Source organism: Aquarana catesbeiana, linkage group LG02 (genome assembly GCF_042186555.1).
Source record: "Aquarana catesbeiana isolate 2022-GZ linkage group LG02, ASM4218655v1, whole genome shotgun sequence".
In the NCBI taxonomy this organism is placed as follows: Eukaryota; Metazoa; Chordata; class Amphibia; order Anura; family Ranidae; genus Aquarana; species Aquarana catesbeiana.
In genome coordinates this window covers 54,660,726-54,688,205 of record NC_133325.1, presented here as the reverse complement: position 1 = coordinate 54,688,205, position 27,480 = coordinate 54,660,726, and the positions used below count along the sequence as shown (strand labels likewise).

Genomic DNA, 27,480 nt, shown 5'->3' with positions numbered 1-27,480 from the left:
CTCTCACCTGAAGAAATGGACCCTTTGATTATAGAGGGTCATAAATCGCCTTAATCAAGCAAGGAACAGCATGTGTAAGCATCCGTCAGGGCTCAGGTGTCAAACACTCCTCAGGGACCAAGAGGCTCCGGTGACAGACTCTCCAATATAACCCGGGTATATAAAAGAGGAATGACAGAAAAATAGTGCTCTCTGTATGCAATACTTTATTAAAGACTAAAAAGAATCACTCACATGTTGAACGCTGAGTACAGGCATGTAATCAACAGAAGCAATGCGATCTCTGTCTCGTAGTGTGGATGTGCAGTAGCCGCGGGTGACGTCACGGCGTATCCTCGTTCTGTCATTCCTTCTTCAGGTGAGAGGCCATCCTATTTCTTGGTGGTGGGCTACCTGAAATCACTTCTCTACAAATTGGTGTTCGCTCGCACCTGAGGATGATTTACTGATTACCCTTATGGACATTGATATCATGGTGGATTTCAGTGTTTTACTTCTTTAGCGCTGCACTATCTGTTGTTATATGATAGACATTATTGTCTTCTATAGTATGTTCCCAATCTCCCACAACTCCTTTAGCATGCTCGGTCTGTGACCGTCTCCTGCAGTCTCTAACCATCTCTTTGCCATGTCCATAGTCTTTGACTATATCCTGTTGTGTGTCTGCTGTCCCTGACACTGAATGTTATGTGTGGCCCTTTTGATGTTGGGGGTTGCACTTAAAGACCCCCGTGTCAAGAATGTCAACCGCCACTGATTTTATACATTCTTACAAAATTGCCCTTGTTGCGATTACATTTCCTTTAATACCACACCAAAGACATTCCCCTAGAGCCCCCACCACCATAGAAAGTTTTTGTGTGTGTGTGTGTGTGTGTTTTTTTTTGTTTTTTGGGTTTTTTTTTTTTTTTTCCCCATTTTAATTCTAGTACTAAAAAAAAAAAAAAAAAAAAAGTGCAATTTTTTTTTTTTTTTTTCCTTCCTAATTTTTTAAATTTTTGTTTCAAAGATTATCCACTAAAATCAAAACCCCAGCTTTATAGACTACTATGGACTAATACACAAATTTGTACTGTATATGCCTCTTAAGAAAAATATAGATAGTGCTGTAGCCCATAAAAATGTTTATTCATAAACTATAAATCAGCATTGTAATGTATAGAATAATTCCAGGCATTGGCATATTATGCAAAGTTACCTTGGACCAATGTGACTATGTATCTACCGATCTTGGCTGATGCCCCTAGAAGCTGGAAATGACTGAAGTAGATACCACTACTCCGGTGATCTCCACTTGCTTCTGAGGCCTGTGATGAGCATTCGGCCTGATGCCTTCTAAATAGAGGTCAGCCACTCAGAACAGACGCCATGCTTAGAATTCTTTGCATTTTCTGAATGAATACAAAGTGTTCTCTTTGTATTGGATGAGGTGGCGAGCATTATGTCATTGTCCTGTATCGCCACCTCCATCCAATTATAGAACACTTTGCGTTCATTCAGAAAATGCAAATCATTCTCTGAATGGTGCCTGTGCAGGGTGGCCGACCTCCTGTGTTCAGGATGCATCGGGTCAGTCAACTCGCCTAGGACCCAGAAGTATTTGGAGATCACTGGAATAGAGGTGTCTTGCAGTGATTTCCAGGTTGTAGAGGGATCCATCAGTTATGGTTTATACATAGTTATGTTGGTCTAAGCCGAACCAATGTAATGATGTATTCATGACGATGCCTCATAGATGCACTGTAAGTCCGAGCCTTTAATACAACATGGAGAATGGATTAATCTAACCTTGTCCGGGTGGCCTAGGCACATCTTTACCTTGTGCGCTCAGTTATGGTTTGTAAAGGCCCCAATTATTACAAAGTTATAAGCAGTGTTTCTTAAAAACAAAACCTCAGATCAAAATGTAATATGTTGCAGCTTACCAGTTCTTAAATGTGGTGGTTGCATTTTCCCTTTTTTCTCTTTTTCTCTTTTTTTTTTTTCTTCTTCTTTTTCTTTTCCCCATCCCAAACCCTGTGATAAAGATGAACAAAGGCAGAGAAATTTGTAGTCCAGCCTGGTTGACCACAATGGCTCCCCCCCATAGATGCAGTGGAACAGTGAGCATGGACGCTCTAGAATAGGATATGAAAATAAAGTGGGGGTGAAGGGGAGCCTGAAAATTAAAAGAATGCAGCCACCTCGTTTTAAGATTGGTGAGCTTCTGTGTAGTAAATTATTTTGGGATTTAGATACACTTTCATGTTCCTGATAACCAATCTACTTGATGCTTCAGTAGGGTCGATCATGAGTGCCTTGGTCTTCCCACACTAATATTGGTATACCTATTCGTAAATCTCTTCCAGATGAGAAGGATCAATAAACTGATTTGGCCATGTCAAATGAGATGATGGCAGCTCCCAGCACTTTAGCAATCGGTTCAAGGTCATACAACTATATGCCTGGGCTTCAATCCCCAGGAGATGCCACATGTTTTATGGTTGGTCACCAGACTGTCTTTGTTACCCACAACCACCAATCAAATTCATCCTTTCTAAGGCCCATTTCACACTCTGCATTGAGCAACTCTTCATATTTACAAGGCGTTGATATGTGTTTACTTGCACAAGGTCAAAGTGATGGTTTTTCCCCATTGAGTAATGAAGGCTCATTGGGCTGGGAGGCAGTTATGCATCTCAGGGCGGTATATTTCACCTCCGCATCAATCTAATGTTCTTTATGTAATTAACGGAGTTCACCTTCAGGGCCGGAAGATTTATTGCATCTTCAAGCAGAGTCCAAAATTGGAATGGTGATGGTTATTTAAAGATGTAGATATAGTGTTGTTTTTATTTATTTTTGTTTTTATATATAGATAGATAGATAGATAGATAGATCATCTGTGTTGGATTTTGTAAAAGAATATTTTAATTGTGGGAGGCGAGCCACATAAATCTGGGAAACGTTAGACATCCTGTGAGAGTCAAGCTTCCTTGTTGGTGTTGGTACACTTACAGAGGTACTGCAGTCTGCTCACATAATTTGTAATAAAAACATCTTTGCCATTCTGAAGCTTCGCTCCAACCACACTTTGCATACCATTTTATTTTTATATATACTGTGATTTCTGTACTTGCCAAATATCCTGCAGAAATCTCCCTCCACTGAGTCTGGCTGCAGCCATTTTAACTGTGGGCAGCTGAAGTTGCTGCCTGTTCACTTCCTGGATTTACACAGACACACCTCCAGCTCTGCAGCTCTCATTGACACTCTTATGACTCACCCCCCCCTCCCTTCTTGGCAAACTCTCATGAGAGAGAGCTGTGCATGATGTCATAAGCCTGGGATAATGACCAGACAAGAAACAGGAAGTGGGCTGTTTACGGGATTTACTGGCAGAAAAAAAAATGTTTTACTATCCAAAGTTAAAACAACAAGGGCAGAAGATTTAATAGGTGGAAAGTTGAAAAAATGACTGAAGGTCCACTTCAAGCTGCCTATATGCGAATTTTCGCTTTGTGGCCCTCTCCTAGCAAACCTCCTTTTTGATTTAAAAAAAAATGGAGCAGGGTGGAGAATTTGTAGGCCAAATAGTGACTGCATCCAATCAGATGCATCTTCTGTTTGGCTATTTTGACAGCCGCCGACACTGGCTGTCCGAATACAATACCTCAGCAGGGGAAGATTCGTATATATGTGCTGCTATCATAAATGTAGGAATTTGGTTAGGTTTTTTTTTCATTCATCCTGCTGGCTGCACAAAAAAACCTAGTGGTGTATAGCCAACTTTTAATGTGACTAGCGGCCTCCTTGGCAAATGGAGTGGCCTGGGTGGCAGGAAGGGTGACATGAAATGCAACTTTCCAGAAAAGTTTGACCTTTTTTTTTTTTTTTTTTTTTTTTTTTTTTTTTTATAAAGCTTCAGCTTTCTATTTTTGAATCTTCTAATGGTTTTGACATTGCATATAATGCAGTGTAAATACTTGCCTCACTTGCTACTTGTGGTGCTGAACACCAGGAGTGTCGCCCTCCTGTGTCCCCATTACGCACCGTGTTTCGTCCCACTGACCCCCATACATCACTGTCATGTCCTGCGGTGACATTGGAGTTGCCTTGGAAGATACAATTGATTACCACTTATGAAAGTGTATCTCAGAAAATCCAGGTGAGTCCCCTTCATTAGTGCGCCGTTTGGTTGCAGAGGCATCAAGAGAGGTAAGTATTTACTTTTTTACAGGTGCAGCCTTCTGGGGAATGGAATATGCAACTTTTTTTTTCAATACATTTTTTTTGTTTAGATGTTGCAGTGGAAATGAACTAAAAAAGTTGAAAGTAACATGTAGAAGTGTTAATTGTGCCTAAGCTGTATTCTGAAAATCTACCCCCCCCCTTTTTTTTTTTTTTTTTTTTTTTTCTTTCTGGCATTTCTCCTAAAAACCATAGCCTTGCACTTCCAAGTGAGCCCAGGCACTCCTGTACCCCACAGCCCCATAGCTGTGTATCTGCAGTGTGAGATCTAAGGCACTGTTGCCTCTGACTGAAGATTTGGAGTGAAATTTAGGGATGCCACTACTATACTGCTCACTGTTCTCCTTGCTGGAGGCTCTCTCATGAGGAGGCAAAGCCCTGCCTCTACCAAGATGGCCACCTCTATACAGGGACAGTACAAAAGAAAGCATAGTAATTCATTAATGGGGAAAAGATTGTCTGCCTGCCTTCCAGAGTTCAGTTCTCTGTAAACGTCTTTTATTTTTATTATTTTTTGGCTTTTTCTTTTTTCCTTTTCCGTTTTTTTTTTTTTTTTTCATTGCTTTTGAACTTCATCTCTATGTGATTTAATTTCTTCTCCTTTTTTTTTTTTTAAGTTTTTTTTAAGTTTTTTTTTTCCTTTTAATCATTCTTTTTTACATACATGGGGCGTCTATCGGGCTACTGCTTCCATGATCAGATGGAAAAATACAGAGCCCTGCAACTGCCGTGCACTTTCCTAATAGTGGATCTGCAGCAATGTGTGGTTTGAGGGACAACGCCTTCACTACATACTCTCTGTAAACTTGCCTACAGCCGTAAGAACTATTTTATTTTTTATCTTATTTTTCTCCCTACGTTTTGGGGGGAGGGAGAGGTTAAGTCAGGTCAGTGACCCCCTTTGGGTGAGATTTCCCTTCAATTCCTGTCCATATGACACCAGGACAAAAAATGGTGTGTGATTCTAGCCAAGACCGGCACAGACAGTAGTGAATACATTGTCAGAAGTTCTAACCCTTCCACTCTTTACTAATGATGTGGTTTGTCTGTGGGCCTGTTGGAGAGATTTCTTACTACTTCCTGTCCTGAGAGGAATGGGAGAAACTCTCCATAATGGGGACACAAACTGCAAAAAAAAAAGAGGTTCTTACTGTTCCCTTCTCTGTTTGCATCAAAATTTTAGTTTTGGCTGGAGTTGAGCTTTAACATCACCTTTTTTGTTTTTAAGGCTGGGCACTAGTGGCAAATGTTATAAGAATAATTTTGTCTTCCACAGGTTCAGGTCTGGGAAGCGCTGTGCCAGGAGGAAGTGTGCGGAAAAATGGAGTACCAGGATGACAGCGGTCAGTGTATGCCCTGCACAAAGTGTCCGCCCGGGAAGGAGCCAGAGGGGGTAATAATCCTTTTTTTTTGTTCCTTTTTCTCTGTATTACAGTGGACGAGGCTCGTCCCACCGGCCTATTACAGTACAGCTTTTCTGGCTTGCGTGAGATTGCATTTATACAAAAGTAATATTTTATTAAAGGGACACTACAGTCAAATCTAAAAAAAAAAAAAAAAAAAAAGCATTTTAAATGGACCTGTCACTAAACTTCACACATTGTATAAAAGAATAGGGCACATGTATGTATTACTAAATCAAAATTTTGTAAACTAAAAAAGTACATGTTCTTTGTTCCAAATAAAGTCCTGCTATTTCTGAGCTCCCCACTAAAGCCAAGGCAGTCCGCATCACTTGCTCTGTGGCAGCCAGGAGCTTTGTGGAGGTTTTATCATTGGAGACTGCGGAGTCTGGTTTACATTCGGGTAAAGCCCAGTCTGGTAGCCTTGGAATGAGATATAAAGCATCACCATATATCATGGGCAGAAATGGCTGTCCCTACATATACGGTATATGTAATTACTGACTCCACCTAGGAGTAAAGGTTTGGGAGGCAGCACAGTGGTTAAGTGGTTAGCACTTCTGCTTGTTGATTTGAATCCCAACCATGGCACTACCTGCCTGGAGTTTGCATGTTCTCCCTGTGCCTGTGTGGGTTTCCTCCGGGTACTCCGGTTTCCTCCCACACTACAAAGACATGCTGGTAGGTTAATTGACCCCAGTATGTGTATGTATGAATGTGAGTTGGGGATCTTAGCGTGTTAAGTCTTTTAGGGCAGGGACTGATATGAATGTACACTGTATATGTAAAGCTGTGCGTAAATTGATGGCGCTTTATAAGTACTTAACAATATTAATAATTTTAAAATAAATATTCACTCTGGTATCTTCATTAACCACTTCCCGCCCACCATATAGCATATAGCGATGGCTGGAAAGTGGTTTAATTATCCTGACTGGACGTCGCATGACGTCCAGCAGGATAAGCCGCGCTGTTTTACTACAGAAGAGACGTATGTCTGTGTCTGCAATAAAGTCTGCTTATTCGCATTTGGTTTTTTATTTATTTATTTTTTTTTACCTTTTTAGTTCCACTCTAATATCTGGTAAACCATTCCAAGCTTGGTCAGTACCCGATTCCTGACATGTACTAATCTTTGCTGTTTAAACTTTGCAGGTTTGTGGCTTTGGCATTGGCACCAAGGTTGGATGCAGGCCTTGTGCCCCTGGCACGTTCTCCAGCCGTCATGGATTGGCCCCCTGCAGTATGCACACCCAGTGTGACAAGAAAAAGCGGATAGCCCTGAGAGTCGGTACACCAAGTGCAGATGCTCTGTGTGGAGACTGCATACCAAGGTGTGTAACGAGAACCATTTCATGGGCCGAGATGGTCCTGTGTGGTTTTGGACTTGTGGCACAGGCTACGTTTTTTTTTTTAAACACTTCTTTTTTTTTGGGGCCAGAACTAGTTTTCTGCTTTTTCACAGCTCTTACTGCGAAAAAGCCTTTCCATATGTGTAGGTTAAATCTATTTTCCTCCAGAAGTAAAGAGTGCCCCCTTATTGCCTGTAATGACCTAAAAGTGAATAACTCTACACCAAGTTCACCATATGGACCACTTAAGTATTTTATACATGGTGATCCTATCTGTCTCTTAATAGAAAATAAATTAATTCCCTCTAATATTTCCTCATAGCTAAACTCCTCCATGCCCCTTATCAGTTTGGTTGCCCTTCTCTGCCCTTTCTCCAGTTCCACAGAATTCTTGCTGTGGACAGGTACCTAAAACTGAACTGCATATTCCAGATGAGGTCTTAATAACACTAGTCTACAAGGAGAAAGCCTCGGAAATGAAAGTACCTACATTTTACCAGAATAAAGGAATATTTTTTTAAGTCCTGAGTATCAATTGGCTCCAGTTTTCCAAGATACAGTTTTCAGGTCAAAATTGCATCAAAATAATTCAAAATTACGAGGGGGATGTGCGATTATGCACCATAACTTTTCTGCAAAATGTGATATAGCAATGAGAACGGTGCCACACTAATCATTATAAAAATCATTTTTTTTTATTGATACTAAGAACAATTATTGTTTTTTCATGAAATATTTTCATGCTTCCTCCACACCATTGTAACTGCGAAAGGCATGGACCTTTTCTTTTTGTTTAGCCAATGACGCGGATAAGTTGCACGTGTAATTCAACAACAATGAGGGGCCCAACTCTCTTGTTCTGATCCCCTATTTTTCATCCAAAATATAGGTGGTATGACTTTTTTTTACCACTGCCATCATACTGTACTTTTAGGGTGCAAATGTAACCCCACCACAAATGTAGCAGACGTTATCTGCGTTGTTTACAGTTTCGAGGCATCTTGGCTTCTGAGGGAAAATCTCACGCAACTGTTCCTTGTTTTACTGTTCTGGTGGCCCTTTCACAAGCCACCAGATGTAACCGTATGATGCGTAGATCTGACCAAGACAAATGTACCTTACAATAAATTACAGCTGGGTAATAACCTTTTGTCTCAAAGTGAAGATAACGTTATACACTTCCACGTGGTATGATTTTTTTTTTTTTTTGTTCTACCATACTTTGTCGAGAAGTTACGAGGCATCATGATTAGCTTAGGCGGGCCTAAGATTGACTTTAACAAGTCACAATCCTGCCATACACTTAAGCTATCTGTGTCTCCAGATCTGGTGATCAGTGAAGACCATGGGGTTGTTTTTACTAAGGCCCCTTTCACACTTGTGCGACTTGTCCTGCGACTTGGGACTTTGAAGACGCATGACAAGTCGTACCCCATGATTTCCAATGAGTACCATTCATTTCTGTGCGGGAGTAGTCCCTGTACTACTTTGGTCTGACTTTGATGGGAGTTGAGGTCCATAGACCTCAAGTTTACAAAGGCATTCCCTGAAATCGCGACCGCGAAATCACGGGTAAAATCACGCGACTTTCAAGTCGCGGCAGTTTGAAAAGGGACATTGAGGCAAATCCACTCTGCGCTACAAGTGCACTTGAAAGTGCAGTCGCTGCAGATCTGAGGGGAAGCTCTGCTGATTTTATCATCCAATCATGTGCAAGCTAAAATGCTGTTTATTGTTTTCCTTGCATGTCCCCCTCAGATCTACAGCAACTGCAGTGCACTTGTAGTGAAAAGTGGATTTGCCTTTAGTAAATAACCAGCACTAACCTCTGCCTTTTTTTTTTTTTTTTTTTTTTTTTTATAATATGATCAATTTAAAGCCCAATTAGATTTATTTTGAATATATGCCCATCAATTATTAAACAAAAATTCCAGCTTTTTCTGCAATACTCTCTTCCTCTCCAGTGCTATCCTTGCAGACTTACCGCTCTGCGATCTAGTGCTGGTCCTTTCCATGTTGAATGACACTGTCATTCAACCCACTTCTATGAGTGCAGCGCCTCAGCAGTCCGCATCCTGAGAAGTGGTCATCGCAGCACTCTGCACTCATAATACAGTGGGGCAGAGAACTCTCTGCACTATTGAGCACTGGGGATGAGGCCAAAAGGACCCTGCGGGGTTGAGTTACTAAAACTGGAGAGTGCAAAATCTGGTGCAGCTGTACATGGTAGCCAATCCACGTCTAACTTCAGCTTATTCAGCTAAGCTTTGACAATAAAACCTGGAAGCTGATTGGTTTCTATGCACAGCTGCACCAGATTTTGCACTCTCCAGTTTTAGTAAATCCACCCATGTGTCATGTTGCCAGCCTGAAGACATCTAACACAATATGTATAAAGGGGGGGATTGAAACTGGACTTTAAGTTGCCCTGACTTGTGGTATGTTAATTTTAAAAATGTACATGTGTAATGCCGCGTACACACGGTCGGACTTTTCGACCGGATTTGTCCGACGGACCAAATCCGGCGGACAATCCGATCGTGTGTGGGCTTCACCGGACTTTCAGCTGACTTTTCCAGTCGCAAATCTGATGGACTTTAGTTTTGGAACTTGCTTCAAATCTTTACGTTGTAACTCCGCCGGACCCAGAAATCCGCTCGTCTGTTTGCTAGTCCGACGGACAAAAACCGACGCTAGGGCAACTATTGGCTACTGGCTATCAACTTCCTTATTTTAGTCCGGTCATACGTCATCACGTACGAATCCATCGGACTTTTGTGTGATCGTGTGTAGGCAAGTCCGGTCGTTAGAAAGTCTGTTGAAAGTCCGCCAAAAGTCTGTGGAAATCCTGTCGGACGGGCTGTCGGACTTTTGTAGCTGAAAAGTCCGACCGTGTGTACGCGGCGTTAGTGTGCTTTATGCTGTGCGTTTTTCCTGGTCTGATCTCAACACCTGGAACTTCGCATCAGGTGTGGCACTTGGGTGTTGTGTATATTGATGAAATGTGGGAATGCACATTAAATCTTGTCCTTTTGTCGGTCTCCTTTCAGGCATTTCCCTCTAGTACCCAAAAGTCCCAACGTCTGTGTCGCTTGCTGGTTGGCTCCTCCAGAAACTGTGGGATGTGAAGGTGAGCAGTTCCGTACCTTTAGTGTTCATGTCAGCATGGATATCCACTGTCAGTTGAGGCTTCAATCTGTCCTGCTATTGGTCAATTCATGGAGGAGGTGCTAGTTTTGGGGCAGTATTGTTGCACTGCGATTTTTCTGCGCTGCTGCAAGCTGCCCTGAAACTAGCATTTCTTCCAGCATGGCATCAAACAGAACACCATGGTCATTTAAAGGGTCAGTCCACCCAAAACTAGACATTTTTACTTTATGGTGGATGCTGGTGGAGTTACAACACCTGATGAATTATTTTATCTTTCGGGGGGCTCTGTTGGAGAGATCTCTGCCCCTGCTAGATTTATTTATTTTATGGTATGAATCCAGTAATGGGGAGATGGTGGGCACACACAAGAGAACACCCAAAATTGCCAGGGAAACAGGAATGGAGCCTGAGATTTTGGCAGGGAGATTTCACTCTTGGAGTATAGGCCTATATCAATCAAAGAGCTGACTCCATCTACTAGGCTCCACCTTTAACTAAAATATTACTATTGGGTACTGATGCTTTAGAAAAGTGTTTTTCATTGGGCAAGTATCCCTTCAGTTTGGCTTGAGAAGTATTCAAAAAATACCTGTTGTTAATGCCAAATGTTCTCATATGCACATATGTACTTCAGTCTTACTCTAGCAATGTTATCAGGAAGTATATTAAAACTACAGAACACCTCTCTCTGTGTTTATAGATATTAGAAGGGGAGGTGTTTTTTAGTGCTAACACAATGCTAGGGTGACAATGTTCCTTCATAGATACAGTGAGTGAGCTTTGTCACCCTAGGACAGGAGGTGTGTTAGGCCAACCACACGGGAAGGGCTCCGTTGGAGTTTGCTTGCTCAGCGGTAAATCTGCTGTTTCCCGCTGAGCAGGCAGGTGGCTGGTCTGTATGCGCTCCGCTTTTGCAGAGCAGACACAGACGCAGCCCGTTCTCCTATATGGGTGGTCGGGTGTTAATGGACCGCCTGTCCATTTACACCTGACTGCCATCTGAGCCAGACCGATGGAGAACGGATCCCCATCCGTCTGCTTTTAGCAGATGGGATCGGATGTAGGCGGGTCTAAACGGACACGTCTGTTTTACACCCGCCGCGCCATAGAGGAGACTGGACGGTCCGATTGGATCCGCCTGCAAAACAGGCGGGCGAAGCTGATCGGTCTGCTAGTGTGAAAGGGGCCTTACAGGCAGGATTGTCAGATAAAAATAAAGGAAAAAGTGGGTTAAAAGAAAAACTAATGAAGCCGCCTTGGGTTTAGATACATTTTACCTATTATCTACCAGTGTCGGGACAGAAGCTGCTTCTCACAGCTCCTCAGTGTCCAGAAACTGAAGAATGTTTTAGTAGCGCCTTCGGTTACTGTTTTGTATGCTGACCATTAACACCTGAATTGTTTATTCTAAAGGGCTCTGCACCCGCTTAGTATTCCTTCGATCCAGTGTGACAAATATGTTAGTTAATTTTCCTCTTGTTTCTTTTGCTTGGTGTAGGTGAGAGAACTCTGCGGCCTCGAGCTCCTAGGACATTAGAGGCTGCCAGTAATGCAGATAAGGCCTCTCAAAACAGTACACATAAAGGTATCCCGGAGGACTCTCGCACTCAGTATGCCGTGTTGGCAATCGTGCCGGTCTTCTGTATGATGGGCCTGACGGGCATTTTCCTGTGTAACCTGCTGAAGAAAAAAGGTTATCGCTGCACTTCCCATAAACCAGACGAGGAGGCTGTTCCTGAGAAAGAAGGTGAGTTTTGACCTGTAGACGTCACATTCACTGGCCAACAGACCTTCCTGGCCACCAGTTCACGTGACTCTGATTTTAGCAGGTCTGCTAGATCATTACATCATTTACATAAACTGGCTTCATTATCCTCATGGATAATTCTGAAATTTTAGGTAGACTATGGAAAAAGAAGGTAGGTAAAATTAAGGAGGCCACAGGGGACTTCCATCCAGTGAAACCATAGAGAAACCAACAAAGGGAAACCATCAAAACTTCTTCATTAGTTGTCTTGTTCCCTCCTTTAGGCTACAGTGGCATTGATAAGTAGTACATACTACTTATTTAAAAAAAAAAGACTTGTTACTAACCCGGGCTATTCTGGCTGAACACATGTTTATACCAGTGGTCTCCAAACTGCAGCCCTATGCTTGCTTTTATCCGGCCCTTCGGGCATTATTCCTTCCACCATCAGCAACAGTGGGGCATCGTTGCTGCCAATGACACAGACAATGGGGCACTATTCTTCCCACTGACACCAATGATGGGACGCTAAATCTCCTGCAGATGCCAACGATGGGGCACTATTACTCCCCCTAATACCAATGATAAGGCATTGTTTACTTCCATTGATACCAGGACATTTTCTTCTTCTGCTAACCACAGCTTGCCCCCCACCAAAGTTTGAAGCACAGTAAACTGGCCCTGTGTTTATAAAGTTGAGGGACCTCTGGTTTATACGATCAGAAGATCCAGAGATGAAGGTAGCTGATGTTATGTGCAAATCTGGACTTGGCCTGTAAAAGCTGTTTCTTAATGTCTCCCTCCCTCTTGCCAAGCCCACCACCCATTCCTTTTAAAATGATGATTCAGTTCTTGACTAATAGGGAACCTGGTGGCAGATGGGGGTTGTGCCAAATTTGACTTTTATAATCAAGTCAAGGTGGTTGATGGTTTATATAGTTATGTTTGCAATTTTCTGAACTGGAGATCTGGTGACACCTAGCCTCCACCCCCTCGGTTTCCCTTCCCCATTCTTGGAGGATAAAAGTTGATATATGCATGCTTTGCATAGGGTTGCATAGGGTTTCTCCCAGGTCCTGCGTAGCCAGAAGATCCACCACCCTTTTGGATTAGGGGCTTACCGGAAAGATTGGACACAGATGGGTGTACACCCACTGGGTCAATCTAGCTTGTAACTGTGGGGATCCACGGTGGTGTCTGTATAACGTGAGGGTTAATCCAGGTGACCCAATACTTTAAATATGGCAAAGGAAGTAAATCCACTCAGGCATCCTCCTCTGCTGCCACTTCCAGCAATGTTCCCTCGCTAAGTAGCGAGGGAACATTGCTGGAAGTGGCAGCAGAGGAGGATGCCTGAGTGGATTTACTTCCTTTGCCATATTTAAAGTATTGGGTCACCTGGATTAACCCTCACGTTATACAGACACCACTGTGGATCCCCACAGTTGCAAGCTAGATTGACCCAGTGGGTGTACACCCATCTGTGTCCAATCTTTCCGGTAAGCCCCTAATCCAAAAGGGTGGAGGATCTTCTATCAATACATTCACTAGTTTTCTTCACTTTTTTGGTGTTATTTATCTACTAAAGACTTTCACCTTTAAGGATATTATCAGCATTTTTGCATCACTGACTTTATTTTTCTCAAAAGGATCTTTATATATATTTATGTGATTTATATATTGGGCTTAACCATGAATATGGTTATGGACTATGTTTATGGTTGTTAGCGCTACACTTTTCTTTATATGGTTTTATTTACAAGATTAGGTCACTTGTATGTGTTAGCTGCTTACACACGTTTTCTTTTGACAGCGCGGTATTTCCATATATATTCTCTCCTGCGTAGCCAGTACTGGTGTTTTACAGACACTTGGTGGTGCTCCGATACTTTGTACTACACCCATTTGCGACAGGTTCACTTTAGTTTAATACTGTGTTTGGGTACATGACTGACGTCAGACTGGGAATGCAGTATGAAACAAGACGTAAATGAAGAATTCCCTGGGGAATCTGCAGACCTCAGAGGAGCAGAGAACTACAAAAACCTTCTAATGAATCTTTGTGTGCTAATAAATTGCATACTTCCCAGGTCTGTTCAGTGTCGCCACCTTGTTACAACTAATTCCTTTTAGCAATATGTTTATCATTAAAATGGGACCCACTGTACCGCCTTCAGGACAAGACTTCTTATCTGCTCATCTTTAATTTGGACAACTGAGAGAATAAGAGATTGGTTTGCCATAACTGACTGCCAAAGAAATCCGTATTGGGCAGCAAAGATTTTTTTAGATTAAAAAAATATAGTTCTGTTTGAAAAAAGAATGGTAGGCAGATATAAAACAGAAATCACCCCATGGTCCAATTATGTATTAAAACTGTAAAGTAGATTACTTTTAATATAAAATATATTAAAAATGGCCATATTGTTTTAATTATCTTCATACCCTTTTTTGCATGGCAATTATCAAACTGAGTGGGTAGTCTTTACACTGCAAGCCCATAAGGCTCTACTGAATTGAACAGTTATGCCAATGTGACATGTTTCAGATGCTGGGAGATGGGAAGAGAGTGTGTATATATATATATATATATATATATATATATATATGTATGTGTATATATATATGTATGTGTGTGTGTGTGTGTGTGTGTGTGTGTGTGTGTGTGTGTGTGTGTGTGTGTGTATATATATATATATATATATACCAATGAGAGGGTGGAGGGCATACAAACTGGACGCTGTGGTGTCACTGTTCTGGCTATAATGTATGGCAGGAGTGTGTGTGTGTGTGTAGATAGAGAGAGATATATATATATATATGGAGATAGAGAGATCTAGATATGTATATATACACACTCCTCGGCAGCCATTTTATTCTGTACACCTTGCTAGTACCAGGTTGGATCCCCTTTTTTGCCTTCAGAACTGCCTTAATTCTTCGTGGCATGGATTCAACAAGGTGTTGGAAACATTGCTCAGATTTTGGTCCATATTGACATGATAACATCACCCAGTTGCTGCAGATTTGTCGGCTGCACATCCATGATGCGAATCTCCTGGTCCACTACATCCCAAAGGTGCTCTATTGGATTGAGATGTGGTGACTGTGGAGGCCATTGGAGTACAGTGACCTCATTGCCCAGTGGTGAGATGATTGGAGCTTTGTGACATGGTACATTATCCTGCTGGAAGGAGTCATCAGAAGATGGGGACACTGTAGTCATAAAGGGATGGACATGGTCAGCAACAATACTCAGGTAGGCCGTGGTGTTTAAATGATACTCAATTGGTACTAAGGGGCCCAAAGTGTGCCGAGAAAATATCCCCCCCACCATTACACCACCACCAGCCTGAACCGTTGATACAAGACAGGATGGATCCATACTTTCATGTTGCTTACACCAAATTCTGACCCTACCATCTGAATGTCGCAGCTGAGATCGAGACTCCTCAGTTGCATGCACCCTTGATGGACACTACGAGCAACCATGCTGACACATATTGCACAGACCTGGCTAGAGGTCGACCGATATGGGTTTTTCTCTGGCCGATGCCGATGCCAATATTTAGAAATCGCGGTGGCCGATTCTGATATGTGATGCCGATTTTTTTTTTTTGGGCCGATATACCTCTAGACCTGGCCCATCCTTGTTATGATCAGGTAATTGCAGAAATGGTCCACCCTGATCTTGATCAGTAAATTGGACATGGTCCACCCTTGACGTAAGTCATGTACCCAGTCACAGTGCATGTACTTAATGTGAATCTGTCACAAGTGGTTGACCTGTCACCATCGGTAAACCAGTCCAAAGCAGTGATGTTTCGCCCGCACTGTAATGAGTGCACTGTAATTAGCTGAAGAATATCAACAGCACTAAAATGAAAAAATTGGATTTTTGGGAAAAAAGCACGGTGCTTTAGCAAGCTAAGTGCCATCTAGTTGGGGATTACATCTACTTGACATTTTGTAGCCGTACATGAAACATTGCAGTGAGAAGTGTTCAGTTGTATGGCTACTGTATGTTACCAGGTTAGCAAATCTATTGTTGCTATAGGAATTGAGTGGCTTCTGTCTAACAGACTATACCCACTTTTGATTAACGAGTCCCTGTGGATATTTTAGGTTGGAGCTCCAGACATATGTGACAGATCATAAATTGTCAGCACACAGCCGGCTGCCCCTCCCGGGGAGGGAGATGGTCCCAGCACAGCTGACTTCCTATTTAAAACCCTCAGCGTTGGTGGCTATGGTTTTTTTTTTTTTTTTTCTTCCCATCCATTTGTAAGGGTTGTGGGTGACCTTTTATATAGTTTTGCGAATAGCAGGTGTGGCTGCAGCTTTGTGTTTATTGATTCCTTATGATAGAATGCTTGTAGTGTATCTGGGATGATGATATATGCTTTAAATGCTGAAGCCTGGTACACACCTATTTTAATTTTTTTTTTTTCGTTCAACCCAGCACGCTGAACAAAAAAAAAACCTGACAGATTGCTGTACTAACTTTGCGATGTTAGTACAGCGATCTCCCCTGCTGTGCTATTATGTATGCTATTATATGTGTTTTGACAGGGCCAGAAAAGACTGGTCAGCTCTCGCAGCCATTGGCTGCCAGCACCGATTTGGATGCTGGTTTTCCAGCATGCCCGTTTTAAGAGGAGCCGGTCCCGAGACTGCTTGTCAGACAGGGAGCTGTGCACACCGGCTGAAATTTGTCCAGTTCCTGCTGAATCAGGCATTTCCTCCTCCTTCTCTTCCTCTTCTTCCTCTTCCTCTTTTCTCTTCCTCCTCTTCCTCTTTTCTCTTCCTCCTCTTCCTCCTCTTCCTCCTCCTCTTCCTCCTCCTCCGCTTTACTTTTCCTCCTCCTCCTCCTCCTCCTCCTCCTCCTCCTCCTCCTCCTCTTCCTCTTCCTCTTCCTCTTCTTCCTTTTCCTCTTCCTCTTCCTCTTATTCCTCTTCTTCTTCCCTTTTTTTTTTTTAGCCTGTGTAACCGGCATAAGTGTGTGTAAACCCTAACCATGAACTTCTCTTATTTGTTCCCTTTTGATGTGTTAAATATATCTTTGAAAGCATTTTATTATACCTGGCCTATATGCGCTAAAAAAAATAATAATAAATAATATTAATCTGTTCGTCCTGCCAGAAAAAAGTAAGCTAACTTCCTGTGCTTGCTGCCTATGCTTCACTCTTATTGGTTACATTGTTCCCAGTTCTCTCTGGAATGTAGAACACCCCCCCCCCTATGTTATGGAGAAGAGATAGGGGAGGTGTTCTTTAGTCCTGGTCTAGGGTGACATCTCTGCTCCTCCAGGGACAGGAAGTGTGCTACTGGGAGAATAAAGGGAAAACAGGAGACTGAATGCAGCCACCAAATGAAAAAATGATAAGCAACAATTTATTCCATTACTGCTGATGGTTTTCAATACAGTTTTAAGATAATTTTTTTTTTTATTAGTTTATTATACACCAGAACAGAGATACTGGGGCCTGTTCTCACTATACCACCCTATGGTAATTGAAATGGGCTTCAATGCAGCAAAAAAATGTGTGGTATGGGTTCTTTTTCTTTCTTTTTTCTTCTTTCTTCTTTCTTTTTTCTTCTTTTCTTCTTTTCTTTTTTCTTTGTTCTTCTTTTCTTTTTTCTTTTTTTTTTTTTTTTTTTTTTTTGCCACTCCGCAACCTGCAGATATATTTAATGTGATTTGTACAATGAAGTCAGCATGACCTATGCAAAATTGCAAAATCTTCCTCATCCCTACACATACCATTTGAAATTACATGTTTTGAAAATCTAAATTCTGAAAGTCATTCTGCAGTCATTTGCATATAAACTTTAGTAATTGTCTAGATTGTTTAGTCAAGGTGTCTGCTGAGCATTCAGTCAGCCCGTGGCGGGTGTATGCCTGTGGGTGGCCTAAGCTGCGATGAGCTCCCGTGGCCTTTTGCTCACACACCATGTGCTGCGCTGACATAAGATTACAAGCGCCAAATAAGATCCTGTTTGTATAGGAGAATGTATGACGCAGCAGAAATTTATTTTCCCCTGTTTACATATTGGCAGGTATTAACCCCTCCACCCTATTAGAGGAGAACGGCAATGAGGACACCATCGGGGTTCTGGTGCGTCTTATTACAGAGAAGAGAGGTCAGTGGAATATTGTTGTCTTTACATGTGGTTTAATCTGTGTTCTAATGTAAGGCTAGCCAAACACGCAGAAATTCTTGGTGTATTACATAGAGGGTAGCAAGCCTATATACGCAAGTATAACAGCAAAAGGCTCCTATACATCATTTCAGCTATGCTGCTAATATTTGTTCCTATCTTTTGTATCTTGCAGTCTCCAGAAAATCAATAGATTCCTCTAACTACATTGTTGGCCTGGATGGAGAAATCTCCACTGCCGGCTATTGAATTTAGGCAGCAGTGACACTTGCGGCTGCCTGAATACCTAAACCGTAACTGCATATGATAATTTTCCACCCGGCTTGGTCCATTTTTAAACCGACCTTATGTTGAGATGAGTGGTGCCAACAGGGCCACCCATGGCTAGAATTTCAGGAGATCAGCAGGAAATTAAATCTGCCACTTGTTGCCCAATGTTTAAAAGAACAAAGGATTCTTGGATTTTTTTTTTTTTATTTAGAAATCCTTTCATTGGTTAGTTGAGTAGACATTAGCGTGTTAGTGCAGTTGCACTTGTTTTACGGATAGATTAACAGATACCGTTAACTGATTTTTTGCTGGGGTATCTCTAAGACCCAGTTCAGACCATTTATTTAAACAACTGTTTTCCCACACAGGCTGCAAGCTAGTTGCAGGTACAGCCCGGGGGGGGGGGGGGGGGCACAGGCTGCAAGCTGGTTGCAGGTACAGCCTGGGGGGGCACAGGCTGCAAGCTGGTTGCAGGTACAGCCTGGGGGGGCACAGGCTGCAAGCTAGTTGCAGGTACAGCCCAGGGGGGGGGCACAGGCTGCAAGCTGGTTGCAGGTACAGCCCAGGGGGGGGGGCACAAACTGCAAGCTAGTTGCAGGTACAGCCCAGGAGGGGGGACATAGGCTGCAAGCTTGTTGCAGGCACAGCCCAGGGGGGCACAGGCTGCAGGCACGGCGCCTGTTGTGGGGCTCTGGAGGTTTAAAGAAATGATAGGTCTCTGATAGGTTGGTGGGAGTGTGAAATACTTTTTAACTATTTAAAAAAAAAAAAAAAAAACACTATTGCATGTTAAATGAGACCTAGCCTAGGAAAACAGTGTAATCCCTATCTGTTACAAATTGGCCATGTACTGAGCAACACTGACCTCTTCTAAAATGAGAAATTTCCTGCTTCCTTCCCTCAGAAAATGCTGTTGCTTTGGAAGAACTACTGAAGGATTATCAGAGCAAGCAGATCTCTGCTGTAGGAAGCAAGTCACCTCAACGGTAGGTAAAATGGCCAAAATTTCAGATTTTCTTTCTTGTAGCCATCTCTAGTGACCACTAGACGCTTGTGGCAGAAGGGTCACGGTGGATGGAGATTCATGCAGGAAGGGTCGGCAGACTGGTTGGTTTTTAGACATTTTATCTATACTCAGAAAAATGTAAATACATAGATGATACCTGATGTTTTGTGCTTTCCTAATTCTGCTCTTTGGTCTAATTTGAGCTATGTTGGCTAGTTCCAAGGAAGTGTAGTGCAGGGGTCTTTAACCTATGGCCCATGGGCCACGTGTGGCCTGCTACAAGATTTTATCTGGCCCGCAGCCCCCTCCCCTCTCAATGCACGGGTTCCCACCTACATATTCGCAACCGATGTTGTGCTTCCGATCAGAAGTTCTGTCCTCCCTGTGAATGTTGAGGGGACACTGATGTGAGGGGGAAACTGATGGGGACACTGATGTGAGGGGGGAAATCTGATGGGGAACTCCGATGGTGATACTGATGTGCGAGGGGGAACTTTGATGGGGACACTGATGTGAGGGAGAAACTCTGTTGGGGACACTGATGTGAGGGGGGAACTCTGATGGGGATACTGCTGTGAGGGCAGGGGAACTCTGATGGGGACACTGATGTGAGGGGGAAACTCTGGGGGCACTGATGTGAGGGGGAACTCTGATGGGGGCACTGATGTGAGAGGGAAACTCTGATGGGGACACTGATGTGAGAGGGGTAACTCTGATGGGGACACTGATGTGAGAGAGGTAACTCTGATGGGGACACTGATGTGAGGGGGGAACACTCTGATGGGGACACTGATGTGAGGGGGGAACACTCTGATGGGGACACTGATGTGAGGGGGAAACACTCTGATGGGGACACTGATGTGAGGGGGGAACACTCTGATGGGGACACTGATGTGAGGGGGAACTCTGATGGGGACACTGATGTGAGGGGGGAACACTCTGATGGGGACACTGATGTGAGGGGGAACTCTGATGGGGACACTGATGTGAGGGGGGAACACTCTGATGGGGACACTGATGTGAGGGGGGAACACTCTGATGGGGACACTGATGTGAGGGGGGAACACTCTGATGGGGACACTGATGTGAGGGGGGAACACTCTGATGGGGACACTGATGTGAGGGGGGAACACTCTGATGGGGACACTGATGTGAGGGGGGACTGTCCATCTTTCTCATCTTAAGGCAGCATGAACACCAGAATATATAATCTCACAGCAGGAAATTGGGTGTGTTGCCACACAGAACTAATATTTTATTATATGGTATATATTTCGGAATATGCCACCAATAAACATTGAAAATGGTAAGCACATTCTCTTAAGGAGCCACTGTTTTCTACTTCAGTCCATCAGTCCTCTGCTGGCCATATGCAGTGGGGTGGCTTTTTTAAAACTTATTGGAACATAAATGCCACTGTTGCCTTTGGAATGTGGTGTACAAGTGAAATGTATTTCTTCAGTTTCCTTTTCCTCCTTTCAGCAGAATGCACCTCCTCCCTCAGATGCCGAACCTCTGCAAGCACCAGCATCACCTGCACACGGTCCAGGGCCCGGCGTCCCGCTCCGGCATGTGCTGCACTCGCTGCAGCCAGAAGAAATGGCCTAATGTACTTACCTCATCGCAGTCTGCGAACAACATGAAACTCAGCAGAAATGGGTTCAAGAACTCCAGATCTGGGGAAGTCACCATCCTTTTAGTGGGCAGGTCAGTGTCTGTTAGGCCCTAAACTCTACAGGGTCAGTGCAATCTGTAATCTGGTGGTCTTGGCAAGTCAGAAAGTGGGAGCAGAGTGCAATCATGGCAGATCAACCTGGAAAATGTGCTTTACTTTTCAGCATCTAACAAATGCTGAAATATAAAATTTGAGGTGGAGACCCAGTCATTATTTGGGGTTGTTATGCATTAAACTAACTTAATCACTTCACCCCCGGAGGATTTTACCCCCTTCCTGACCAGAGAACTTTTTACAATTTGGCACTGCGTTGCTTTAACTAACAATTGCGCAGTCGTGCAATGCTGTACCCAAACATAATTTGCGTCCTTTTTTCCCCCACAAATAGAGCTTTCTTTTGGTGGTATTTGATCACCTCTGCGGTTTTTATTATGTGTGCTATAAACCGAAAAAGAGCGACAATTATGAAAAAAAAAACAATATTTTTTACTTTTTGCTATAATAAATATCCCCAAAAATGTTTTATAAAAACAAATTTCTTCATCAGTTTAGGCCAATATATATAACTTCTACATATTTTTGGTAATTGAAAATCGCAATAAGCATATATTGATTGGTTTGCGCAAAAGTTATAGTGTCTACAAACTATGGGAAAGATTTATGGCTTTTTTCTTAAATTTTATATATATATGGCGGTGATCTGCGATTTTTAGCGGTATTGCGACGGACAGATCAGACACTTTTGACGCATTTTTGGGACCATTGACATTTTATACAGAGATCAGTGCTATAAATATGCACTGATTGCTGTGTAAATGTCACTGGCAGGGAAGGGTTTAACACTAGGGGGTGATCAAGGGGTTAATTGTGTATTCCCTGGCTGTGTTCTAACTGTATGGGGATAGGACTGACTAGGGGAGGAGACATATTGTTGTTCCTACTTACTAGGAACAAACAGTGTGTCTCCTCTCCCCTGACAGAACAAGGATTTGTGTGTTTACACACAAAAATCCCCATGCTGGCTCTCGTGCACGCGATCGCGGCCACGCACATTGGGTCCCCCGCCATGCAGCGGGCGTGCGCCCTCTGGCAGCTCTTAAAGGGTCCCCTATATATGTGCGGGATTTCACGCAGCGGTGCAATTGTGCCAAAGTAAATGTGCGTGAGCTGGTCGGGAACCGGTTAAAAAGACTGTTGTGGGAAAAGAGACTGTCTCATTAAAGTGCATCCCACACCCACTTACACTCTTTCACTGTTCTCCCCTACCGCTGCGTTGAATACTGACACAGAACTTACTTGGGTTTGGACTGCAGAGTAATGGAGTTCCAGGACAGCACAGCAGGATATAAATAATTCATAGGTAGCGTCAAAGACTTTGAACGGCCAAAATTAGAGTCTCTCTACACTATCGCCTTGTTTTTTTTTACCTGCTCTAGGAAGGTTACAGCAAGAAGTTACAGTTGCTTATGGCAATGGTGCACTTGTGTCTTTTGATGCCTACAGAACTTCATATAATTCCAGACTTTTGATAACTTCCTATATGTTCTCCAGGTTCCGTGTGGCTCGTATACCAGAGCAGAAGACAAACCCTCCAGATGTGAAAGCTATTTGTCTTGGTGGTGAAGACGACCAAGATGTCCCAAGCAGTGAGCCTTCTGAACAGAGAATGCTGATGTCTGACACTGTGAGGGCCAAAAACCACAGTCTAGAAGATACCAGCAAGTTGGAGGTAATGGCTGTGCTATTCTCCCAGTTAAAAGTGAGCCATAATTACCTGTACGATCTCCTCCTTTTTTTAAGGTCTAAATCACACGGACGTACCGATCCATACGCCTGTGCGAAGGTCTGTCTTCATCCTCCAGGGAATCTCAGACCTTCAGGGAAGCTCAGACCTCCTCGCACATCCCAGAGTGTACATCTGTGCAGGCCTTTTGTATGGATCAGCATGCAGTCTGTTGTTATGCCTCATGGGACTTGTAGTTCTGCAACAGCTGGAGGTCCGCTAATTGCATATCCCTGCTCCATAGGAAATGCTTGTACTAAAAATGGACACTAAGTCAGACTTGCAGCCCGCAACCAGGACATCTGCTTCTCTAGAGAGGGATCCTATAACAGTCATTTTGGAACTTAGAGATCGTATTCAATGTGTTAATTCTTAAACGCAGTAACCTATAGCAGGCTGAATTTTCTTACTTTTATTGGACTGAGTTTTGATTGGCTCTTTTATGCGTTACTTCACTTCCACTTCACTTCCAGCATTAGCTGATGCACTTTTGGCATTCTGCATAGCTAGTAGCAAAGTTCTAAGTGTTTAACCACTTCAAGACCAGGCCTATTTTTGATATTTGTTGTTTACACGTTAAAATCAGTATTTTTTTGCTAGAAAATTACCCAGAACCCCCAAACATGATGTGTTTTTTTTTTTTTTCTTTAGCAGAGACCCTAGAGAATAAAATGGCAGTTGTTGCAATATTTTTTGTCGCACTGTATTTGCACAGTGGTCTTTGAAACGCATTATTATTATTCCTTTTTTTTTAAATACACTTTCATGATATATTAAAAAAAAAAAACAGTAAAGTTAGCCCAGTAACGTGTCATGCTTTAAAATTGCGCACACTCGTGGAATGGCAACAAACTACTGTACTACGGAACAAAGCAAACAGAATATTGGCATGCATTAAAAAGGGGATCAACTCCGGAGATAAAACGATAATTCTCCCACTCTACAAGACTCTGGTCCGGCCGCACCTGGAGTATGCTGTCCAGTTCGGGGCACCAGTTCTCAGGAAGAATGTACTGGAAATAGAGCGAGTACAAAGAAGGGCAACTAAGCTAATAAAGGGTCTGGAGGATCTTAGTTATGAGAAAAGGTTGCGAGCACTGAACTTATTCTCTCTGGAGAAGAGACGCTTGAGAGGGGATATGATTTCAATATACAAATACCGTACTGGTGACCCCACAATAGGGATCTATTCTTTTTTGCAGAAGGGAGTTTAACAAGGCAGGTGACCACTCATTAAAATTAGAAGAAAAGAGCTTTAACCTTTAAACTACGTAGAGGGTTCCTTACTGTAAGAGCTGCAAGGATGTGGAAGTCCCTTCCACAGGCGGTGGTCTCAGTGGGGAGCATTGATAGTTTCAAGAAACTATTAAATAATCACCTGAATGACCACAACATACAGGAATATACAACATATAATCACACGCATAGGATGGACTTGATTGACGTGTGTCTTTTTTCAACCTCACCTACCATGTAACTTAAAAATCTCCGTAAGCGACGATTTAAACATTTTTACAGGTTACCGGTTTAGAGTTAGAGGAGGCCTAGTGCTAGAATTATTGCTCTCGCTCTAACGATCGCGGCGATACTGCACGCGTGGTTTGAACACTGTTTACATATGCGGGCACGACTTGTGTATGCGGTCACTTCTGCACGCGAGCTCGGACAGGGTGCTTTTACATTTTATTTATTTATTTATTTATTTATTTATTCCTTATTTATTTTACTAAAAATCACTGCTAAAATACTGGCGTTTTCATAACGTTTTTTTAACAGCCTGTGTGCATGAGGGCTTATTCCTATTACAAGGAATGTAAACATCCCTTGTAATAGAAAAAGCATGACAGGTCCTATTTATTTTCAGAGACCCGGGGTCAAAAAGACCTCAGATCTCACATTTTTACTTTTTTTGCTTTAAAAAAAAAAAAAAAGACTAAAAAAAACACATCCGAGAGGTGGATGTCAGACATGGCTCCGGTCCTCCAAGGGCATAGAGCCAAGTGGGGGCTATCTTGCCCTCACTCGGCTTCCTGCCTAACGATCGGCCGCACCAGGTTACCGATGGCACTGGAAAGACCACCTCTCCCGCAGCCCTATAAAAGTGATTTCACGGAAGACCCGCCACTGAGACTGCTTTTGTATGAAAGCTGGCTGCCTGCTGTGAATAAATATACCGGGGTTATGGCTAGTAGCTGCTATCATAACTCTGGTATTTAATGTCAAGGTAATGATGTATATTTACAGTTAGACAGTCGGTAAGTGGTTAAAAGAAGTATAGGGTTTTTTTTTTTTTTTTGTTTTACAAATCATACTTACCTAGGTGGATGCCTGCTCTAAGGCTGAGAACCGAGTGATCAAACACCACTGATCGCTCGGTTCTCACAGCTCCCTGAGCAGAGAGCTTTGGTTGTCAGTCACCGCTCTCTCTGCTCTGCCCCCCACTGGCTTAGGCTCTCAGCGGATCACTGACAGACTGAGCCAGGTTGCCGGTCCAGACTTCTGGGCAGATCCCGACCATATGGTCACAATCTTTCCTGAGCCTGGACCGGCTCTGTGACGTCAGCTGAAAACGGGTCACAGGAGTGCCGAACGAACTGCACTCCTGTGATCCACAGCAGAAGTACAGCCAAACGAGCTCTGGCCGTACGTCTCCTTTTTAAAGTAGATGGAAACCCAATCACTAAAATCTCATCGAAGCTTGTGTTTTATTATAATTTCAAGTCCTTTTTGGTTATCTTTTAATTCACAGCTTTCATTAAATCGTAAGTAATGTCTTCCTTTTTTATTTGTACCTACAGGTAAGCCTATAGTAAGGCTTAACTGTATGTACTGTAAATATCTCCTAAACTTGCACCACTTAGTAGATATTTACTATATACGCCGACGTCATCAAAGAAACGGCTGTCGGCACCGTTTTTTTTTTTTTTTTTTTTATGACCCTGTGTCATAGCCGGCAGCTTCCGTGTGCATGCATGAGAGGGACGTCATTGCAGGTCCGGCCAACCACAGCACCGGAGCCCACGAACCCCGGAAGAAACTCCGGGGAAAATGCCAGCTGTCTCAGCGGTGTGCGGGCGCCGCTGAGAGAGCTTCGTTCTAAGGCAATTTGTAATGAGCTAGTAGTATGCGATCCATACTAGCTCATTATGCCTTTTGTCTTACAGGTGTTGTGTTTTTTTTGTTTTTGGTTTTGTTTTTTGTTTTTTTTTTGGGGGGGGGGGTTTACAACTGCTTTAAAACATTATATAATGCTTCACATGAAGCCCCTTGTTCAGACACTGGTAAAGGAGGGTAACGCTCTGTCCATCTCTCCATTGTGCCCCCAGAGATGTCCACCTGTCAAAGTGGCTGTTCAAAGTCTACTGTTGTCACCATCAGGAAATCCATCTTGAAGCAGCCGTCACTGGGGTGCATATGAAAATAAAGCTGTAAAGTGGCCACAGGGGACCAGCAGCAACTGGGTGTAACAAAGAATGGAAAACAATGACTTTTTATTTCTTTTTCTTTTTTTTTTTTTTTTTTTTTTGTCACTGGGCTTAAAACTAAATTATTTCGTGTTTACATCCATTTTTAGTCTGATTCCAGCCCTTTTAAAATCAGCAACCAAATACCAATATCTAAAAGGCTTTTCGCCCCTTTCCGTTTACGGCTGTACATTGTGTGCCCTCGGCCCTCACTAATGAGCTGTCCCGGGAATATTGTCAGCAGTCACTTCCTTCTCCCGAGAGTCTCTGAAATGGAAGCTGAAGCCTGTAATTGGCAATGCTTTTAGCACTTTTAATGCTTAATGTGCAATGTCATATGAATGTGCATGCTTGTTTGTTTGTTTTATTTTATTTTTTGTGTTTGTTTGTTTTTTTTTTTTTTTGTGTTTTTTTTTTTTGTTTTTTTCTTTTCTTTGGGATACCCCCACCAAACACGGCATTCAAACACACTTAAAATACTACTGTATGCACAAAACTTTTTTTTTTTTTCATTTTGGATGGCGTAAGGAATCATTATAAGTTTGACATCTGTTATCCCATTTGAGAGGTTTCCCTTCACTTCCTGTCCCATATCCTGAACAGGAAGTGAGAGAAAATTGCTGCAAATTAAAGTGGAGTTCCACCCAAAAAATGGAATTTCCACTTTTTGGATCCCCCCCCCCCCCCCCCCCGGTGTCACATTTGGCACCTTTCAGGGGGGGAGGAGGGAGCAGATACCTGTCTAATACAGGTATTTGCTCCCACTTCCTGGCATAGATCACTGCGGTGCTTGCGGTGACCTACGCCACTTCCGCCGCCTACCCCGTCCTCCCCCGATGTATTCTGTGAGACACAGAATACAGCAGGGACCTGAGAGGACGTGCAGCACGACTTGTGCATGTGCAGTAGGGAACCAGGAAGTGAAGCCGCACGGCTTCACTTCCTTATTCCCTTACCGAGGATGGCGGCGGTAGCAGCCAAGAGCTGAAGGACGGATCGGCTTCGGCTGCCGACACCGCGGGCTCCCTGGACAGGTAAGTGTCCATATATTAAAAGTCAGCAGCTGCAGTATTTGTAGCCGCTGGCTTTTAATATTTTTTTCTCAGCAAACCTCCGCTTTAAGGTAATCTCTTGGAGCCCCCCAGATCACTAGTGTCCTCATTGGAAGATTTTCCATCTACTATTTCTAGGGACCGCCCAAAAATTTAGGATTTTTATTTTTTACTTTTCACTTTCAA

General features: G+C 43.0%; 1 protein-coding gene across 2 annotated transcripts in view; it reads left to right on the top strand.

Annotated features, from left to right (window-relative positions):
* Positions 1-27,480, top strand: part of RELT (RELT TNF receptor) — a 94,851-nt gene that overhangs the window by 59,100 nt on the left and 8,271 nt on the right. Inside the window, exons 3-10 of one of the 2 annotated variants that reach the window (XM_073612919.1) lie at positions 5,507-5,623; positions 6,789-6,967; positions 10,036-10,115; positions 11,634-11,882; positions 17,943-18,026; positions 19,219-19,300; positions 20,806-21,027; positions 22,547-22,724. In XM_073612919.1, the coding sequence (XP_073469020.1) occupies positions 5,507-5,623; positions 6,789-6,967; positions 10,036-10,115; positions 11,634-11,882; positions 17,943-18,026; positions 19,219-19,300; positions 20,806-21,027; positions 22,547-22,724 (1,191 nt within the window). Of the gene's footprint in view, positions 1-5,506; positions 5,624-6,788; positions 6,968-10,035; positions 10,116-11,633; positions 11,883-17,942; positions 18,027-19,218; positions 19,301-20,802; positions 21,028-22,546; positions 22,725-27,480 lie in introns of both variants that reach the window. The other variant, XM_073612918.1, reaches the window with a different exon arrangement.